This window comes from Cnephaeus nilssonii (genome assembly GCF_951640355.1).
Source record: "Cnephaeus nilssonii genome assembly, chromosome: 4".
In the NCBI taxonomy this organism is placed as follows: Eukaryota; Metazoa; Chordata; class Mammalia; order Chiroptera; family Vespertilionidae; genus Cnephaeus; species Cnephaeus nilssonii.
Genome location: NC_137075.1, coordinates 103580730 through 103603288, shown reverse-complemented (window position 1 = coordinate 103603288; position 22559 = coordinate 103580730). Strand labels below are relative to the sequence as shown.

At 40.1% G+C, this 22559-nt stretch overlaps 1 protein-coding gene across 1 annotated transcript in view; it reads left to right on the top strand.

The window, feature by feature from the left end:
- YY1 (YY1 transcription factor) overlaps positions 1–22559 on the top strand; it is a 33311-nt gene that overhangs the window by 4687 nt on the left and 6065 nt on the right. Inside the window, exon 2 of the mRNA XM_079769879.1 lies at positions 16023–16185. Coding sequence (XP_079626005.1) covers positions 16023–16185 — 163 coding nt within the window. The remainder of the gene's footprint in view (positions 1–16022; positions 16186–22559) is intronic.

Here is a 22559-nt window from a genome sequence, read left to right as displayed (position 1 = left end):
CTCTTGACGTTTCCGGAAGTTTTTTAAAGTATGTCTCTTTGCAAATAAGTTGGTTGGCTATTCCACTAAATAAAACCGAGTACTGTTAGTCTCTGCATGCTTTCTACTTGGTAGAAAGCTACCTTATTTTTCCCGTGAAAAGTACTCTAGAAAAGCGTCTTTTTACTATTTTAGTACTGCTTTGAACGAAGGCCAGAAAAATATCTCAGGCATGTGTAAATCTCTTATATAGGGTATTTATAGTTTTCAAAAGGAGGTTTTTTATGTCTGTATCTTATTTATGAATCTAACAAGTTAAATTGCTGGGATATTAAGTAGGCTGAGAATAATCCTGCCGTAGCTAACCTAGTACCTGTGATGGTTTAAGTTTAGTACTAAGTTACTTTAATGCTATTTCATAAATTCTCAAAATTGCATGGAGTCTCAAAATGTGACCTTTTGAGTATTAAAGGATTTTTAAAATTTAGAGGAATGATTTAAATAGAAGGTGAAAAGTCTGGACTGAAAAGCTGGTCTGGTTGTATCTACTGAAAGCCCCAAGTTGAGATAACTAATAACTAAAGCTGTTTGGATGGACCTGTGACTCAACTAAGCAAAGGGGATCAGAGCTGCTGCCACAATCTCAATAGCAAGTGCTAACAGGCGCTGCTCTGCATTTCAGAGGGCCCTTAGTTTAGCAGGAGCTCTATGTTAGAAATCTCTACTTTAGGACCTACTGATTATCAAAAGATGCCTTCTGTATGTCTTGGTAGCTCAGAATAATTGCCCACTGAGTATATTGGTACTAAAAACCATGTTTTTGCACTAATAGGCATGGAATAAGGGAGGGAGAAAAAGTGTTGGTTATGTTGAGTTGGCTGAATGGAGGATTTCTTTGAAATTCGATATTTAGGTAGATATGTTAACCACGTAACATTAAATTTACTTTTTCTTATGGTATGGTCATGTTGGTTTTATGGTGACTTAGAAAACCAGGGAATTTTTACAGATTCTGCATTTGATCTTACTAAATTGCTAACCTATTTTCAATACCATGAAAATTTGATAATGAGGCTTTACTTGATGAAGTGGTATATATCAAATCAGTCAGGGGGGAAAGTCTTAGGGCTTGACTAATGGGAGTTAATTTACACTTAAGTCTAGTTTAAAAGTCATTACTATCCCTGTGCAAGTGGCTGCTTACCTGGTTGCACAGTATGGGGTAATTGTTTTCCCCCAACCTCCTTTTTTTAAAGAATGTCTGGTGTTACAGAGTCCTCTGTGCATAAATGTGGTAAATATTTGATGGCAATAACATAATACGGCCTATTCCTAAGACATGTTTTTTGGTAAACTAGCCCTCTTCGTGTGGTTTGGAATTATTGCCAAAGAGAAGGTAAATAGTTGGTAATTAACTATACATGTCCCAAGTTAAAATTCTGCATACACTGTAGTTTCATCTTCAGACCTGAAATGAGCTAATTGCTAAGAGGTGAAGAAATCAGCCCTGCGGGCATTGCTCAGTGGTTGAGTGTGTCCACCAATGAACCTGGAGGTCACGGTCGGATTCCTGGTCAGTGCACATGCCTGGGTTGTGGCTCAATCCCCACTGGGGCGTGTAGGAGGTAGCCGATCAATGGTTCTCTCATCATTGATGTTTCTGTCTTTCCCTCTCACTTCCTCTCTGAAATCAATAAAGATCTATTAAAGAAATCAAAGCAGGTTAATTGTTAAGCTGTGTGTGTGTGTGTGTGTGTGTGTGTGTGTGTGTGTAGGCAGGCAATGTACTCACTGCTTCACATACTTGCTCTCTCTCATTTGATGTTAGTCTCGAAAGTTTCAACTACACTAGAGTTTCACTAAAACATTCTTTTAGGTTGGAATGAGTTCTGTGAGGTGACAGTTTGTCTAACACCAAGCTTAGTTATCTGAAGTTCTTAATAAAAGGAACTGTATACATAGGGTCATATTCTCAGGACTCTAGTTACTTATTAGTGCCTCTTGGTTTAAAAAAAAAAAAAAAAAAGGCTGAACGGGGCCCCAGCATGTTTGTGGAAACCAAATATTTGGTTTTTATCGGTTTCTTTTGCTAATATGCCATCTTCTTTGATTTCCCACCAGAGTAACAGTGGTACCTATGGTTGGTGGGAAACAGTGGTACCTTTGAATTGGACAGCAGTAGCAATAGGGTAGTTTTAGATCTGAAAGATAAAGTCCTTAGACATCTGCTTTTTCCTTTTTTAATTGATATAATTCACATGTGCACAGTTCAGTAGTTTCTAATACATATTCACCAGGTTGTACAACCATGACCACTATCTAATTCCAGAACATTTTTGTCATCCCAAAGAGAAACACCATACCTGTTAGCAGTCACTCCCATTTCCTTCTCTCCCCAGCCCCTGGCAACCACTAATCTACTTTCTGTTTCTCTGGATTTGCCTGTTCTGGACATTTCATTTAATTGGAATTGTATAGTATGTGGCCTTTTGTGTCTGGCTTAGTCTGTTTTTAAGGTTCGCCCATGTTGTGGATGTACTTCCTTTTTATGGCTGAATAGTGCTCCATTGTATGGATTAACAGGACCTTATTTTTCACATGAGAAGGTTAAGGCCCAGGTAAGGCTGAACACATTCACTATTTAATCACAGTTCAACTGTTTTCATTATTTATTTATTTTTTATTTCAGAGAGGAAGGGGAGAGAGAGAGAGAGAGAGAGAGAGAGAGAGAGAGAGAGAGAGAAGCACATCAGTGATAAGAGAGAATCATTGATCGCCGCCTCCTGCACGCCCCCTACTGGGGATAGATCCCACAACCCTGGCATGTGCCCTTGACTGGAATTGCACTGGGACTCTTCAGTCAGAAGGCGGATGCTCTATCCACTGAGCCAAACCAGCTAGAGCTGTTTTCATTATTCTTAATTCATTACTTCAAGGCCCATGTTTTCTTTTTTCCCCCTGGCATATAATTAATGACTATTTCAATATTGCTGGATTAGGGGCACAATATTATTCATCACTACTGTATAGGAGCGACATACTATTTTACGGAGCTTATTGTAAACTAAACCACTTAACTCTAGAGCATTAGATGGAGTAGGGAGGCTAATGATAAAAGCTGAGTATTTAAAACATTTAGTTTTGAGAGAGACCTAAGAAGGCTTTAAAATCTTGATGTTTCAGATAGTTAAAAATTGTGGCCTTCACTCAAGGCTGTTGATGTTTTAATTATCTTGTTAGACCACATGCAGAAGTGCTTGGTGGTGGATTGAGCAAAACATTTAAGACCAGAAAACTTTTGATACTAGAATTAGTAAATTGAAAGAAAATCGAAATGTCTTAACATTTTTTCAGTGTTTCCTGGCTGGAATGGCTCAGTGGTTGAGCATCAACCCATGAACCAGGAGGTCACTGTTCAATCCCCAGTGTGGGGCATGAAAGGGGTAGCTGATCAATGGTTCTCTCTCATCACTGATGTTTCTTTCTCCCTGTCCCTTCCTCTCTGAAATAAAAATATATTTTAAAAATTTTTTAATGTTATATATTCAAAAAATTCAGATATGCCGTTACTAGTTGTGAACATTTGCCACTCTTCTGTGGATTTTCAAGTTCTCCTTTTTGACCGTGCTATTTATCACTAAGTAGGAATGCTATAAACATAAATTTCCATGGAGCAAAGCCAAAGAAGTCCTCTCCAAAGTAATGACGTTAACAGCTACGTGGGATCCTGATTCCTGACCTGGTAGCTCTGGAAGCCTGGTTTACTGATGAAGCCTCCACTGTTAGACTCTCCAGTGCACATTATTGACCTTTTCTTCTCCCTCCCACCTTCAACAGCAGACTTTCCCTAGTGGGGAAAGAAGAATCTATATCTGGAAAAGGTCAGAACTCCTGACCTACCTCATAGCATTTTAGGCTTTTGGAAGAGAATAAATAAAATAATATTTTGAAAGTATGCCAGACTCCTGCTCGGGTATGTACTAAGTCTGCTTAGTTAGGTCTGTTTGTTTTAAGGCGGCGAAATTTAGGGCCCATAACAGGTTATTAGCAAAAAACATATATATATATACATATATACGTGTGTGTGTATACACACACACATATATATATATACACATATACATATATATATTTTAGAACGAACAGTTCTTAAGGTCTGCTTTTTGTTACCTCCAGATCTGTTCTTTCCAGGTGACCATTTTATAAATCTTGCTCTAACTGCTTCCCATAGGAAGAGGATGCAAAAGTGAAAACTTTTTGTAACTTTAGGATCTGGAAATTTACTCGTGAGTTGTACTTTATAATATTGGATAAACTCTTAAACCTTGTATATTTAAAATTTGCTGTCTTACTTGGATGTTGGAAATAACACATTTCCCTATTGTTAGCAAAACATTAGGAAGATGTGGGGAGGTCATAGAAGTTAATGAACTCCGTTGTATAAATTTGTACCTTCCTATAGGTATGGTGGGCTTTAATTTCAGTACAGGAAAGGAACCATTTTCTAATGCTATATTGTGTTAGCAGGTCCCATTCTACTTAATTTAGTGGTTCAATACCAATAACAGCAGCCCAGTGGTTTTGGGAATCATATTAGTAAACCATCAGATTTCCTCTTTAGAGGGCACTGACCCAAATTATCTGACCTTGTAAAATCTTAACTTCTGACCTTGGGATCTTTGTAAAATGACTTGTTTGGAGTAGGGGTATCCCTAAAAGCATTTTTAGTTCCTTTATACCAAGGAATTCTCCTTTCCGAATTCCTCTGTGACAGTAGGAAACAATATATTCCATTTCTTAAAGCATAGCTCTTTAGTTGTTGAATATTAGGAACTCTCTTGTGTAAAATGCTTAATAATCATTCAGTTAGTCTTACACGGTGGTTTCAGATATGACTAAACATTAAAGCAATCTAACTGGTTGTGATGGGCTTTCTTTTCTTGTATAAATACATATGGTTTCTATATTAAATAAGTTTTTATAGATTTTTAATAAGGACTAAATACAGACCTCTGGATTTCACACACATACACACACAATCTATTCTTTTCTGAATTTTCTAAGACTTGGAAATCAGTTGACTTCATTCCCTGGCTTAAAAACCCCTCACAACAATGAATATGCTTAATGCCACTGAGCTATAGACTTAGAAATGGTTAAAATGGTAAACTTTATATTTTGTATGTTTTAACACACCCACAACCACACCCACAGACATCCCATTATTGTCAGGAAAATCCAAACACCTTAGCATAACCTGCAGGGCCACACATGATTTGGCCCCTGCTTCCTTCCCGCTCCTCCCTCTACTCCCATTATGCTCGAGCCTTCCTGCCTTCTTTCAGTTCCTTAAATTTGTTTTTTAGCACTTGCTCTGCTTCCAGTGCTCTGAGCCGGTGCTCCCATTCTTAGTGCAACCTTGTTTTAAAAGTCTCAGCTCTACGAGGCCTTCTCTGCTCATTCAAGTTAGCGCACACACACTCTGTCACTCTATCTCATAACTGTTATTTTATTTTCTTTGTAGCACTGTCTGCAAACGTCTTGCGCTTTTTCTTTTAATTTTCTTGTCTACTTTTTCTAGAGTAGTGGTTTCCAACCTTTTTTTGATCATGCCCCACTTAAGCATCTCTAAAATCCTGCTGTGTCCCCCACCCCCACTCCCCGTGACATATAATTCTTATTATTCAAAAAGTGAACTTCTATTCACGTGGAGGAAACCTAAAAGGCCATTAACTTGGTCTAAACAAGCTTCCAGTGAACATGGCATCCATGAAAGAGAAAAATAAAAGAACGAAAGGACAGTTGAAGTACTGAGAAACAAATCACTAAGAAATTGTTAAAATGATATGAAGTGATATGAAAAGTAGCAAAGTTTCAGAACATATAATAGAGAACTCAAATGCATAAGTATGTCACAATATATATTGTATATGAGGCCCTTAGAACCATAAGAAATGTGAAAAAATTCACTGTTCATAACTCATTCTCTTACTGCCCCCTTCAAAATCAAATTGCCCCCCTGCGGGGCATATGCCCCACATTGGGAACTATTGCTCTAGACTCAGGCAGTGGTTCTCAACCTTTCTAATGCTGCGACCCTTGAATACAGTTCCTCATGTTGTGGTGACCCCCAACCATAAAATTGTTTTCATTGCTACTTCATAACTGTAATTTTGCTACTGTTATGAATCGTGATGTAAATATCTGTGTTTTCTGATGGTCTTAGGCGACCCTGCTAGCGGTTCTCAACCTGTGAGTCTCGACCCACAGGTTGAGAAACCGCTGCTGTAGAGCCTAAGACCAGTAACTAGTTGAGTCCACAAGGCAGAATCCTAGCTTATAGACCCAAATGCCACACTCCTCTATTACGACAGAGGTGGGAAAGAAGTGTTGAGTATGGGGAGGGGTGGAAAAACCTTCCCTTTTTAGAAAAGGCATGGACTTCAGAATCAATCCTAGATCTGTGACTCACTGTGCTTTAGGTACATTACTCGGTATTTCTGGGGCTTGATTTCTTCAACCAAAAAACATGGGGTTAATACCTTAAAGGTTTTTGCTTGAATTAAGGAATGTGATAGTTGCTGGCATAAAACCAGGTACCAGGTACTCAGTAAGTGATATTATCCTTAATTAAGGTCTTCATTGGTGGGGAAAGGTGGAAACAGCCTATGGCTCACTTTTGCCTATTGCTTAGCATGAGTCTCTGTCCCATTTAAGTGAAAGAGGTGGTAGTGGTAAATAAGGAATGTCATTTTTGCTAAAAGTCACCTAGAATGGTCAGACCTAAGTTAATGCCCTAAAATGGAAGGTGTGGAGAAATAAATTCGAATTAACCCATAAATAAGTAAGTAAATAGGTAAATAATTGTGAGAATTGGTGAAAATAGAAACTCAGGCTCAGAAGAAAGGAAGCATTAGGGTCCATCTTGGTCAGTTGCTAAGTGGTTAGAGCACCACCCTACGCACCAAAGGATCTTGGGTTCAATTCCAGGTCAAGGGCGGTGCGCATGTAGGAGGCAACCGGTCTCATCGATGTTCTTCTCCCTCCCTTCCACTCTCTCTAAAAAAGCAATGGAAAAAATATTCTTGGGTGAGGATTAACAACAACAAAATAAGGAAGTAAAAAATAGAAATAAGGAAGCATTAGGGTCAACCCTAATGAGCTTCCTGGCAATCAAGGTACAAAAGGAAATCTTCCTACTGTTATCTGATTCCAAGATGGGAAAATATTATAAGGAAAATCAAGCTTTACTTAGGACTGAATTCTAAAATAAACTGCTTTATATTTGAAGGGGACCACTGACTGCTAGTAATGCAGATTCCCACCAATCTAGTGTCACATTTCACACACTTAGAATGGCCAAAAAGACTTAAAGTGTAACCTAACTGAAGATTTTCTATGTTCTTTACTTGCTTACTACATTCTTTAAAAACCATTAAGCATAGCACCTATTGTCTCCTTAAACCCAGGAGGGAGGGGAAAGTGGACTGAAGGAGTTTCTGCACACTCCTCTATTCCAGACAGAATGGTTGGCATTACTGTGTTATCTTGTCTTAACCTTATAAGGTAGGTGCCATTCTCTTTATTCATTAACCAAGGAAACCAAGCAAGGTTCAGGAATAGGAAGAAAAGGCCTCTTGAAGGAAAGAGGTCTTTTTTAAAAATACTTTTTTATTTTTTTAGAGATAGAAGAAGGGAGATGGAGAGAGATAAACATTAATGTGAGAGCACAACATCGATCGACTGCCTCCTGCACATCCCCTACTGGGGATCAAGCCCACAACTCTGGCATGTGCCCTGACTGGAATCAAACCAGTGACCTTTCATTGTACAGGATGCAGCTCTAAACTAATTGAACCACACCTGCCAGGGCTATCATGTACCTTATATCAGACATTGAATCACACAAAGCCAGTTTAGTTGGAGCATGGAGGGCAGGTGAGACTGCACTTTTTTTTTTTAATATATATTTTATTGATTTTCCACAGAGAGGAAGAGAGGGATAGAGAGTTAGAAACATCGATGAGAGAAAAACATCCATCAGCTGCCTTCTGCACACCCCCTACCGGGGATGTGCCCGCAACCAAGGCACATGCCCTTGACCGGAATCGAACCTGGGACCCTTGAGTCTGCAGGCCGACGCTCTATCCACTGAGCCAAACCGGTTTCGGCGAGACTGCACTTTTTAAATAGCCCAGAAACAGTCCTTATTTATCTTTTATATTTTCAATATATTTTTATTGCTTTCAGAGAGGAAGGGAGAGGGGGAGTGAGAGAGAGGAAAAACCAATGATGAGAGAGAATCATTGATCGGCTGCCTCCTGCACGCCCCCTACTGGGGATCGTGCCCGAAACCTGGCCATGTGCCCTTGACCAGAATTGAACTCTGGACCCTTCAGTCCGCCAGCTGATGCTCTATCCACTGAGCAAAACGTAGGGCGAGACTCCACTTTTTCACCTCTTCTCTGGAGACCTGTAGAATGCTCCCAGCCTTTTCATTTAGTTCCTTAATCATACCTTTTGGACTGTAAATTCTTTTGAGTCTCTTTGCTTTGCCTCTCAAACTAGACTTTCAGTGATTATAGCTTTGCTAACATAGAAGGAAAAGGCATAGATGAGAAATGGACTTATACAACTTTTCTACCCTTTGAATAGTTTCATATGCAAAAAATAGAGAATATCTTTAAAATGTGAAGGAATTGATTATCCTGCTGAAATAATTAAAAATGTGTGTCCCATTTATGGGTGGCATTGGCTAGCTTTTCCATGTTCCATTTTAGGCCATTAAACTAAATTTTGGTCTGATTGTAGCAGGTCATTTGTGTTTGACCAGAGCTTAGTGACACCTGACCAATCCACAATTTTGATGAGAAGTTCTCAATATAACTCCCCCCACCACCCTACTATCCGTATGAAGCAGTGCCTTGCATTCTCAGCTTTTTTCATATAGGAATTGTGACATTGGTGTTTTTTTAAAAAAAAAGGTTTTTATTGATTTCAGAGAGGAAGAGAGAGGTAGAAACATTAATGATGAGAATCATTGATCAGCTGCCTCCTGCATGGGATTGAGCCTTCATTCCAGGCATATGCCCCGACCGGGAATCAAACCGTTACCTCCTGGTTCATAGGTCAACGTTGAACCACTGAGCCACGCCAGCCGGGCATTGTGACATAGGTTTTAATGTGCTTTGCCCAGTTGTGTTCTAGTAATCACAATTTTAAATTTAAGTTAACACTGGTTATAGAAACTCATTGCAATGAAACTTCTAATGTGGATTGACCCTGTCTCCTTGAAACAGGGGTAGTTAACTAAGTCCGCCCTCTAGGAAAACTCCAGAGAGTATGTATACCTAGTATACACATAATTGACCCTTGAACAAGAAGAGGTCATGTGTGCCACATCCGCACAGTTGAAATTCCACGTACTCCCCACCTCTGATAGAAAATTGCGGGGGCCTGATGCGGCCGGGGCCAAACATGGCGGGGATCTCCCTTTTCCGCATCCCACGCGGAAAGAGAGATGAACGAACTGGTTCTAAGTGGAGGCAGCCAGGGATTGAGAAATATTAGAAATAAAGAGAGGAGAGATAGATTTGAAAGCTATCTTTCTGTGCCTGGCTGAGGCCACAGAACAGATCCAGACTGCAAAGCTGAGGCTTTATTTATAATCAGGGACAAACAAGGCAATTAACAATGTTCTTGTAAGTTTCACTTGTTTTGGCAGCACTTGCTGCCCCTCCCACAACCCACTAGCTACCCAGGAAAGATCTAGGGATCAGTTACAGGATCAGGCTTAATTATGCTGGGAGGGGTCTGCCCTCCAAATGAACTTGTGTGTGATCCTGCCACAGGTCAGTCCCAGGCTTAACCCTATAACCACTTCCTACAGAAAATAGTAACAGGTATTATTGAAAAAACCTTCATACAAATGAACCTTCGTTCAAGCCTGTGTTGTTTAATGATCAACTGTATACAACAAGTTTTTAACCTTTTGCACTCGGATGTCGAGTGTGACTCGACACGGTTAGCATTAGAATAAAGGAATCGAGAAAAAAGCAAGCGAGTGCAAAGGGTTAAAGCAGATTTAGATACTTTGCTTCATTAACATGCTTTACCTAGATGGGTATTGCTATCACCCCGTTGCCAGTAAGTACAGCTCAATAGTGTGTGTACATAACATTTGACATTGAGAGTGGATCAGTTAACATCTTTTCCCTCTATATGGCGAATTTATTTCCATAGAAATGAATATGTGGCCAGTGAAAGTCTTCTTTATTTGAATGTGTTATCTCAATGGGACAGACTTGCTGCTAAGCAATAGGCAAAGCAATTGTAAAACATTTTACAATAAAATTGTAAGAAAAAGAAATGAGTAACTTTTTACTGCTATATTTTTTGAACATATTAAATTATTATTTTGAACATACTCAATTAATAAAATATTAATTTCTCTTTTAGAGCATCATAAATTTCTATTTGGCAAAGATTTCTGAATATTTTCTTTTGCAAAAATCAAATAAAATGGCTAAGTAATAACAAACACTGACATTATTTGATGTTATTTTAATATGTGCCCAGCACTTGGTGAAAATGAGACAAACATTGTCTTTGATTTCTCCTGGTCAAAGAACCCAGCATCTTTTGTCATTTCTCTGGCAATCTCTCTTCTTCAGAATATAATTTTTTTTCTATGTAAATAGTTTATTTCCTTGCATTTTGTTATTGAAGAGTTAATGACCCTCTTTACAATTTCTGTGCATCAGTCTTCAAGTTTTCCAAATTTATTTCCAGGTATTTAATACACTGTTTATTAAGTAATAAGTAAAAAACATGGAAGTGTACCGTAACCACAGCAATTATTTGGAACTTAGACCAACAAGATTTTTTTAAGGCAAGAATATTGTATCACTGACATTGTTTAGAAATGCGGGTGTATGTTGATAATCAAAAGCAGACTGACTTCTAATCAGTTTTTAAATTATGCACAGACCATGCTCTTACTGTCTGTACTTGGGAGAGACTGCCTTCACTGTGAACCACTTGTACTTGGTGTGTCACTGAGTAAAAGTCTCAGTAGACAAAGCTAGTTTTCTCCCTACATCTGGACATACCTCTTCAGTCTCCTTTGCAGAGTCTTCCTCATTCTCAACATTGGAATTATCTGGATTTTGGTTCTGAGTTCTCTCTTTGTCTATATATTTTTCAGTAGATAATATTCTATACTTTGGTGGCTTTAAATGCAGTCTGTATGCCATTGATTCCCATATATTTCTCCAACCTAGATTTCTTCTCCACAGTTGCATCTCCAAGTGCCTCCTTGAGGTCTGTCCACTGGGTGTCACACAGATCTCAGTGGAACTCCAGACCTGCTCCTGCACAGTCTCTTCCCCCCCATTGTCCTCCATATTAGCTGGTAATACACCATCCTCCAAGAAATGGAAACAAGAAACTCAACATTCTTATCCTGCCCCCAGGCATCAAAGTCATTGCCCAGTCATATTTATTCCTCCTCCAAAATAAAACTTCACTCTAATCTGTTTTAACCTTGACAGATGTCCTTTTTTTGGTAGTAAACCCCATTGTTTAGTAATCTCGCCATCAAAAATTGTTTCTTTTTTCAAATATAAGGCTTTCCACTGTGGTTTAATTCCATTTTTTCCTAAGTGAAATCTCATTAAATAGACCAAAGGTCAGCAAACCTTTTCTGTAAAATTGTTAGATAGTGATACTTTAGGTTTTGAAAATCTTGCAATCTTTGTTGCAACAACTAATCAACTCCATGTGTCATTGTAACAGGAAAGCAGACATAGGAGGTATGTAAACAAATCAGTATGACTGTTCCAATCAAATTTTATTTATAAAAATAGAAGGTGTATTTGTACACCCATCATTCTGTTATTCGCAGTAGCTAAAAGATGAAAATAACCTTAAGTGTCCATGAATAGATGAATGAATAAACAAAATGGGGTATGCCCATACAGGTATATTATGCAAGCATGAAAAAGAATGAAATTTTGATACGTGTTACAACATGGGATAAATCTTGAAAACATGCTTGGTGACATGAGCCAGGGACAGAAGGATAAGTAATGTATGGATCCACTAATAAAAGATACTTAGAATAGGTAAATTCATAGAAACAAAGTAGAATAGAGCTTACCTGAGGCTGGAGAAGGAGGAGTTATTTTCAATGGGTACCAAGTTTCTGTTGGGGCAATTACGTGTTGGGTATAGATAGTGGTGATAGTTACACAACATTGTGAATGTACTTAATGCTACTGAATTGCACATTTACAGAGAGTTAAATATTATGTTAATATCGTTTTTTAAAATACATTTTTATTGATTTCAGAGAGGAAGGGAGAGGAGAGAACGATAGAAACATCAGTGATGAGAGAGAATCATTGATTGTCTGCCTCCTGCACACCCCCTTCTGGGGATCAAGCCCACAACCCGGCATGTGCCCTTGACCGGAATCGAACCTGGGACCCTTCAGTCCACAGGCTGAAGCTCTATCCACTGGGCCAAACCGGCTGGGGCTGTGTTAATATCTTTTACCAAAATTTTTAAAAGTGAGGATAAAAAGGAAAAAATGAAAATGAGTGGCGTGGAACAGGCCGAGCTTGACCCACAGGCTGTTCCTAGAGATTGTAAAATCTTGCCAGCCTCTGCTCTGGGTTTATTTTGTTCATTAAAAAAAAAAATTACTGATTTTAGAGAGAAACATCGATTTGTTGTTTCATCCATTTATGCATTCATTGGTTGATTCTTGTGTGTGCCCAATGGGGATTGAATCCACAACCTTGGTGTATCCGAACAACGTTGTAACCAACCCAGTCACCAGGCCAGGGCTGTATTCTAATTCTTAATCATCTTAGTGTCGTCCTTCCCCCTCACCCCCCATGCTTCATCTTGAATATTGAAACTAAGAACTGAGCCTTAAGTATTTCCTCATTTGACTTCTGTTTGTGTCACCCCAAAAGTCAGAAACTGAAGCCCTAATCCCTATGTTAGGGTTAGGGCCTTTGGGAACTAATTAAGTTATGAGGATAGAGCCCTGGTGAATGGGATTAGTGCTCTTATAGGAAGAGACAGGAATTCTGGATATGTGAGGACACAGCAAGAAAGCATTTGAAGAGGGCCTTTGCTGGGCACTGAATTGGCTGGCACCTTGATCTTGAGAACAGAGGGCAAAAACTTTGTTTTGTTTCTGGCTTTTGTTCCTCAACAGCCAGAAATGGAACAATGCCAGGCACATAGGAAGCCCTTAGTCACAGTTTGAACTAATACAGCGAGTGATTTAGCCTGACTTTTTTTTTTTTTTTTAATATATTTTATTGATTTTTTACAGAGAGGAAGGGAGAGGGATAGAGAGTTAGAAACATCGATGAGAGAGAAACATCAATCAGCTGCCTCCTGCACACTCCCCACTGGGGATGTGCCCGCAACCAAGGTACATGCCCTTGACCGGAATCGAACCTGGGACCCTTGAGTCCGCAGGCCGATGCTCTATCCACTGAGCCAAACCGGTCAGGGCCTAGCCTGACTTCTTTATGCTAGGAGGTCAGTCTTTTTCTGCCCCAGCATACTTGAGATGTGCTTTCATCCGTAGCTTGCTCAGAGCAGCAATGTTTCTGAGTCTTGGTATCATTCTAATATCAGAAATATAAAACATCAGTGAAGAAAAATAGCTTCCCTGCCCACCAATGTGTTTCTGTGCCACTTGAAAGTTAGTTGATGCATAGTAGCAGTCGTGTGAGTTGGAGAGATTGGAGGTGAAAGAATCGCCTCAGCCCTGAGAAAAGAAGAGGGATGAAAGAATCTGGTCACAGTGCAGAACCCCAGCCTCGTGACTTACGATCAATAACTACATTTCTTGAACTTTCTTATTAATACACCCAGCTGTTGTTTTCTTAGACCCCTTCATTCCTGGATGGATATTCTTCATCTCTCAATGGGTAACCCGGGAGATATTATCTAGTGTTTTTTGTGTTTGTTTTTGCTAGGCATTGTGCCAAGTGGTTTATTTTATTTTTACTTTTTATTAATTTTATTGGGGTGACACTGGTTAACAAAATTATCCAGGTTCAGGTGCACAGTTCTATCTAGTCCTTTCTAGTTCCAAATAAGAGACAGCTGAGCGTAACGGCTAAGCACACGGTCTTAGACTTCATGAGTTCACATTTGCTACTGACTTAACTTTTCTGTGCCTCATCTTTCTCCTCTGTAAAATGCAGTTGCTAATTTTCCCACTTTGTAGGGTGATGTATGTGTGATTAAACTAGTGCCTACACACACACATTCAGTGAAATGTCTGCTGCTGTTCTATTCTGCAATTCCTTGTAATGACCAACAAGAGTTCCTAAAATGGAGAGTGATGGGCGAAGAGAGGCGCTTAAAGTTTAAAGCAGTTGTATTCTGTGCTTTTCATTGTTGAGAGGAACGGAACTTGAATCAAATGAACCTACCTGTTCTACTTGTATCTTTCCCTCACGTCTGGTGTCAGAGAGCAGGGTGCTAGCTAAACAGCCATGTGCTATTTTTGGTAGTGACATTAATTGCAGAATTTGGTTTGGTTTTCGGTCATGGGTTTTAACAAACTGGTGGAAGGTAATGCAAGAGTTGGACAACCAAGCTTTCACTTCTGAAAGTTCTAGTGCTCCTGCTGTTTGTGAATCACTTTGGTGGAGAAAAAGAACATTTCCGTTACCATTGTGTTTTTGGAGCACTTATTTTCTGCTTTTAGGCGCCAGAGCTGTAGAAGGCTGGTTTGGGCTCTGGGCCTTTCCCTCCAGTTTAGGAGAGAGGCCGACAAAAACTCACAACAGCATGATTTTAGTGTTTGGCAGTGTTAATAGCAATAAATAATATAGAAATTGAAAGTAAGAATGGGAGGCTCAGAGGTAGGCTGGAATTAGAGAGAGCCGAGGGGGGAACTCCTGCTTATGGAGTATCTTGCCAGGCACTTGTGAATTAACCTGTGGGAAATGGCTGGTTGGAGTATGGAGGGTCACGTGTACAGGAGAAATAGAGGTTGAGCCTAGATGTGTTAAAATGAAACTAGACAGCATAGGACCCAGAGTGCCAGGCTGAAGTAGTTTATACATACTCTGTTGAGGCACTACCAGTGAAAGTGTATCAGGTTTTATTTTCTGTATCAGTTTATCCTTTGGAGCATCACTAGAGCAGAACATGATTAGAACTAAAGTGATGGTGGTAGGAGAAAGGGAGAGAAGACCTTTTAAAAATGATCAATAGGATTTGATGTCTGTGATGCAGGAGATTAATTATGGGAGTCAATATTCCTTTACCCTATTGGATTTGAGATGTTGGTAACACATGAGTTAGAGATGTGTCCTGCATTCTTCAGGCCAGGTGCTCATTGAGGGCCAATCATGTGCAGACTTTGAACAAGGCTCTGCGGATACATGGGGTCAGGACTGACCAGCACCCCTGTCCTGGAGGGGCTGGCAGTCTGGTGTTAGTTATAAGTCACAGTCAAGAGCGAGTTGCAGAGGAAAGGCGCTGAGCCGTGCTGCATTTGAGAAACTAAAATGCCAATAGAGTTGAGCAGAGTGAGGAGAGAAGAGTGAAGAATGAGGAGGCTGGAGAGGTAGGCAGGAGTCTACCTGAGGTGAAGGCTATAAAGTGAGACTTGTTGCAGTGTTGGTGGTTAACAGGAAATGTGTGTGATAGACCAAAGCAGAACTCTGAGAGAGGTGGTAGGAGAAGCAAGAAGCTGAAGATAAGCCAGAGAGAGAAGTGGATGGATTCAGGGAAGCAGGTGCTGGGGAACCGCCCTGTGGGCTGGGAAGGAGCATTCAGAGACAGACCCGCTGGGTTTGGCATTGAAGATTTTGGTGACTGCAAAAATGGGATTTTAAGAGATTAAGGAAAAAGACTGGGTGCTTAAGAAATTAAGGTGTGGCTATAAATCTCCCATTTAAGAAGCTGGTAATGAAAACACTTTATATAGTTTTTAAAATGTATTTGCCCACATAGACATTTTTACTTAGCTAAGATCATCTTTTGGTATGCTTCAGATGAAAAAAAAGATATTGACCATGAGACGGTGGTTGAAGAACAGATCATTGGGGAGAACTCACCTCCTGATTATTCAGAGTACATGACAGGAAAGAAACTTCCTCCTGGAGGGATACCTGGCATTGACCTCTCAGATCCCAAACAACTGGCAGAATTTGCTAGGTAAGTTACAAGAACTTCCTTTTCATCTTACTTGAGTGTTGTCAGCTGTATTTTTTTGTGCCTAAGTTACAATGGTGGTTTGTATTTTTGCTCTAGGGGGAAACATTTGAAAACAAAAGCAGTTGGTTTTCTTTTTAATAGTAACTATACTGTTAATGTGAGTGGCACCATTTTTGATCCTTGAAGACAATAAGATGAAGTAAATACTCTTTAATTCCATAAATGACATTGCTTGTGAATCAGTAAATTGGACATAATTTGTTTGGTAATGGATATCTTTATACCATCCCCTGGCCTGCTCCTGTAAGTTTCATATGCAGTGTGTTGTCCTGGGCTAAGCTACAGGAGACCTGGGTCTTTATTACTTTGTACAGCTGACCACTAGAGAGGATTTCATGCGTTCGTGATTCACTGGGGCACTAGGGAAGCTCCCAGCATTTTGTTAATGTAAGCTGGTGGGACAGTAAGAGTTCAGGTATTCATGGCTGGGACCCTATGACTGTGAAGAGGTAAGCAGCAAGGAAGGTCTGAATCCATTGGATGTTTGTCTTGCCTAAAACAGGCCGAGTTCCCTTTAGAAGCCTCTGCCCTTTTTACGTTATTTATTTTCCAGTATTATTGGGCAGTTTTTACAAGGGCATAGAAAAGTTTACAGAGATGTAAAATTTTAAGTAAAATGAAATGAACTAATAAACTCTGGAGCAGAGGGTCCTCTTTTCCCCTGCCTGAGGTTGAATGGAGCCTGGAACCACCCAGGAAATTTAGTAAGGGCTGGGTCAGGAAGAATGAAATCTGTGATCCTTTTCTCTCTCTCTCTCTCTCTCTCTCTCTCTCTCTCTCTCTCTCTCTCTCTCTCTCTAAATATATATTTTATTGATTTTTTAAAGAGAGGAAGGGAGAGAGAGTTAGAAACATCAATGAGAGAGAAACATCAATCAGCTGCCTCCTGCACACCTCCCACTGGCGATGTGCCTGCAACCAAGGTACATGCCCTTGACCAGAATCGAACCTGGGACCCTTGAGTCTGCAGGCCGACGCTCTATCCACTGAGCCAAACCGGTTAGGGCTGTGATCTTACTCTTAAGGACAGAGTGGGGCACCTTCTTTTCTTTCTCTCGAGAGCAGAGTAGGAAGGAGCTGGAGGCCCTGGAGTATCCAGTGTCTCCTCCCAGCCCTGCCAAAAACAAGGTGGGCGACCTCTTGCCATTTGGAGCTTCAGTTTCCCCACATGTTAATAAATAAATGAGTTTAAGAATTCCATTGTTTTAACAAGGGTTCCAACACTGTTCTCCTGTCCAGTGAAACTAGTTACAGAGAAAAATACATTAATTTATTTCTAATTTGTTATGGCTTAGCAAAAAATTTAAGGCTCAATACTTACGTTAATGACATTGTTCCAGCTGTTAATGTGCCATTCATATTTTAAATGCAGACCTGTGTCAAATATTAGCCACCCCACCCCCACCCCAGGACAAATATAGATGGAATCTGTAGGATACATAGTCATTAGTGAGATTAGAGATTTGGGGAAGATTAGGGCAGATGTCATGCCAATGTTTAATATTGTCATGTGTTCTTACAGTTAGTGACCTCTTCCTTATGGTACTCAGAATTTAGTGAGATATGTATGATATAGGCTCTACCTCAGGGGTAGAGATAATAAGACAACGGGGTCAAAGAAAGCTTTGTGGCAAGTGGCATTTGATTGGGGTTTTGAAGAGCATGGAGCTTTGATGGGTAGGTGGGGTTTCTGTGGTGGGCTGCATGCTAGATTGGCATGATCATGGCGCACACATTCCATATCCAGTGTATAATCAGAGAATAGCAAGCAGTCAGGTGTGCCTGGGAGATAGGGTGCTCTCTGTATAAAAAAGAAAACCAATAAAAACATTTTTTTAAAAAAAATCTTTACTCCTTAGATCAGGGCTCCTCAAACTTTTTAAACAGGGGGCCAGTTCACTGTCCCTCAGACCGTTGGAGGGCCGGACTATAGTTTATGAACAAATTCCTATGCACACTGCACATATCTTATTTTGAAGTAAAAAAACAAAACGGCAAAAACACCCACGTGTGGCCCGCGGGCCGTAGTTTGAGGACGCCTGCCTTAGATGATGGGAAATGGAGAGACGGTGCTGGTCTGGGGTTCAGGGTAAGGCAGCGTTTGATTTTAGGTACTAATGAAACATCCATTCTGGACTTGAGGTGGTTTCGGGAAGTTGGGGCTGATGAGGGGTGGCTGAAAGCCTGGAAGTGTTAGGTAAGTCAGCTCTCTGAGGAAGATGTTTTGGAGGGAAAAGACTCCTCAGGAAGTCCTTGGAAAGCCCTGGTATTCAGAGGGTAAGAGGAAACAGGGGATCATTCAGGTGAGGAGGAGGAGACTCGGGTAAGTGAGCACAGCATGGAGAGAGCCAATAGTCTGCAGGAGGCCAGGGAGGGGGGAATGCAGCACTGAAATGTACATTGTGATGTGACCTCGTGAAGGAGCAGAGTGTTGCAGAAAGAGAACCTGTGGGTAGTGAGCAGTGGACAACCCTTGGCGCTGTTGACCTTGCGGGAGAATCAGAGCCACTGATCTGGAAGCTTGCTCCCAGTCCTCTGAACAGAAAGCCCAGGGTCTTTCAGCCCTAAACCCAGGAGACACGTGTCACTGTTGTGGAATACGTGGTTTGCCTCTGTATCGGGGCTCCCTAAGATCTTCCTTCTGAGGACCCAGGTACCAGATATCTTAAAGGTACCATTTATGAAATTTCAAAACACTAAGGATAAAGAACCTAAAAACTTTTGAGGGAGAAAAGATTGCTCATCTACAAAAGAATGATTGAGACTCTTCTTCAACAGCAATAGATAACAAGAAATTATCTGACAGTGGAACGGTGTTTTGAGGTTTCTGAGGAAAAATTTTAAATGTAGAATTCTTGATCCAGCAAAGCTATCGATCAAATACAAGATTTGTTTTATTATGTTGCATGCATGCTTTCCGAGGAGGTTACTTGAGGATCTATTCTAGTAAAATGAGAGTGGACATCAAAAGGAAGACTTCCTAAAGAATACAGTGAAAAGAAAACCAAGAAGACAGCTTTGCAAGAGGCAGTTTGGTACAGGAAGTCTGTGGGTTGTGAGAATAGCTATAAGAAAAGTCTATCTCACCCTAACCGGTTTGGCTCAGTGGATAGAGCGTCGGTCTGCGGACTCAAGGGTCCCAGGTTCGATTCCAGTCAAGGGCATGTACCTTGGTTGCAGGCATATCCCCCGTAGGAGGTGTGCAGGAGGCAGCTGATTGATGTTTCTCTCTCATCGATGTTTCTAACTCTTTATCCCTCTCCCTTCCTCTCTGTAAAAAAAAATCAATAATATATATATATTTTTTAAAAGTATCTCATTCAGTAGTGGACAGAATGAGTAAGAAGCTAGAAGATTTTGGTAGTATGGGAGTCTTCTAAAAATGAAAAGATAAGTCAGAAACTCCCTGAAAAGGGGGCCAGGATGAGGGAAAGCAATGGCATAAAAATGGGGCATACTACTGACAGTATTTGAAGAGAGCTCATTTGACTCACTGTAGGAGAAGGTTCTTATGGGTACTCCTTTGGATTTCTAGAGCAAGCAGGGTGATCCTGGCACATAGTTAAGTTCTGTAGTAAGTAGTATTTACATGATCACCTGAATATAGCATGTGTTTATTTCTGTTATGGCCAACCTGCTCAAGATTTCCCTTATATACAATAGAATGAGATCTTGCTCACCTTGACAATGTATATGAAGTGTATAGGGTTGGGCTCATTCTCACTCCCATTTCCCATGGTATCTTGAAAGATCATGTAAAACGGAGCAAATCTCTAATTAGACAGTAGTGGTGGTGAGAAATATTGAGCCAGGAATGCCCTATTTTGAGAATGTGAGTAACAACAGCTGAATGGGATTTCCCAGAGTCCCCAGAATTGGTGACTGAGACTCTGAAAGCTGAAGGCACCAAGTTTCAAACTGTTGGGCCAGACCCCATCTTGTTTGCTTATAAAGATCCACAGAACTTGTTTTGCTGGCCTCCACTCTTCATCCACTTCCTCTTGTAATTTGGCTGCTGGCTTAAGGAGGTGTGGTAGCTGCTCTTTTCTCCTCATATACTGGGTGCAGGGATTTTGCACTGGACTTGCAACAGACCACAGGATGTTTCAGGCTCCTGCTGCACTGACCCTAGACTGCTTAGTAAATCAGTTAGTGTGTGGGCAAGTATAATAATGACTTACACTTGGAAGTCATGGTATTTGAAAGGTGGAGCTATGGATCACTTATTTCCTGAAATGTCTTTTTAGTAAATTCTTCCAAAAGGGTCAGTGGGTGGGACCTGGCAAATTCTGTTCCTGATTAAATGGACAACTTTTGTGCATTTTTCATTAACTAAAGTTAGCCCTTTGGAAACTTTTGGTCTAGAAAGATCAGAATAAAGAGTGCTTAAGTTAGTCCCAGGTTGGTTATTTTGTTGTTCATTTCCCATCCTGCGACTTTAATCACAGGATTAACGTGAATGTGATCATGGAGCTGAAAGTACCTTAAATCTCTTCAGTATCATCACATGACTATGCACTGTTATTTAGGAGATAATTCATTTAACAAATGTTGTCTCACTTGTCTAAGGCAGCATTATTCTTTTTATAGTTCTTTACCATGCTTGCAAATGCTACTGTATTACACAGAAACCTCTGTCCTGTCAGCACAGGTCACAATTGGTGGTTCCAGTCTGAAGTCAAGTAAGCTTTTGCAGGCAAGAGGCTTATTTTCATTCAAGAATCATTGCTTCAGAAATGTAAATCTCAGCTCTGGGACATTGCAGATTTAACTTGACTGGAACTTCTGGTTTACTCAATGCCCTGCAGGAAATCATACCAGGAAATTCCTACAGTTCCTGGTCCTGGAGTCCAATCTTTACCATGTCTTCCTTCCACAGATGCAGAATGAGACAGCAATCATGTCATAGGGAGCGGGTTCTCCATGTTAATTGAAAGGGAAACATCTCTTGTTGGTACCTGCTCCTCATATAATTTCTAACACCTCGAGGAGGCCTTTTACTTTACCGGTGCCTCTTTCTCCAGTCTCACAGTCCTTTAGTTGAAAGGTGGTTCGGTGGAGCACTAGACTTGGGTTTACTGGCTTTTTTTTTTTTTTTTTTTAAGGAATTAACTCATTTTTAGCTAGGCCCATTTAACACACAGCCAGCTGGTGAAAATAATAGCTATCATTTCCCAAGAGTTTAATGTGCAACTTTTAACCTTCACAGCTCTAAAGTAGGCAGTGTTATACCTTTTTACAGAGTAAGAAACTGAGGCTGAGAAGTTAAGTAATTTGCTCAAGGTCGTGAAACTAGTACAAGTCAGCATCAAGTCGCACATCCCATTTCGTCTCATTTGTAGTGCCTTTGGTGTTGTCATTGTCGTCTTTGGATCAAAAGATCTGTGTAAAGTATCACAGTCCATGAAAACTCCAATCTTGGCTACTTCTGTCTACTTTGGGCAAGTCAAGAAGATATTCAAAATGGTAGTAATATGATTTTAGTCTCTCTCTCTCTTTTTTTTTTTTTTTTTTTTACAATTTTTGGATTTCAAATATAGAATATGTATTTTTTGTTTGCAAGTTATATGTAAATTGGTGCTGTGAAGATTTTAGTCTTTATTCACAAAACTCTTTCCAAGTATACTTCTTTGGGAAATGACCTTTTCCCAGTGTTTGCATTGGAATAGAGTGTAAAAGGTACCAGCATTTACTGCCTCATTCGATGCTCTGAGTGAAGCAGGGTGATTTGCCAAGCAGCTTAAGAGTGGCTGCAATTAAACACCTTCCACTTCCTTTTTGTCCAAATGCATTTTAAACTTGCACACATTTTGAAAATGACATTTAAAGGAAGGGAACACTCAATAAATAGCATTTTTTTTAAATTAAGAGTTGAGTACATGGCACCATTCTCTTTACTTTTGTGTGTATTTAAAGTTTATCATGTTTTTAAAGATGCAGTTCCTAGGAATACTCTAAGAAAATGTATGGGGTGTGGAAACTCAGCTGAGCCACACCTGCCTTCCTGGTACAGGGACCTCCACTGTTGCCACATTCAGACCCCAAGATGGGTGGGTCAGGGAAAGGATTGTCTGTAAGACTTCTTTGTCATTCCAATGGGCATTTTTAAAAAAATGATTTATTGAGAGAATTTGCAGGCAGTAAAATTGACGCTCTTTAGGTGAGGACCATTTTATGAATTTAGGCACTCAGTAGTGTAGCTATCTCTAGAGTCCAGACCTAGAACACGTCAGTGGGGTCATCAAAGGTTAAAACATTCTTAATTGGGAAGACTGAAGCTTGGTTCTTGATATACTCTTTTTAAAAAAATATAT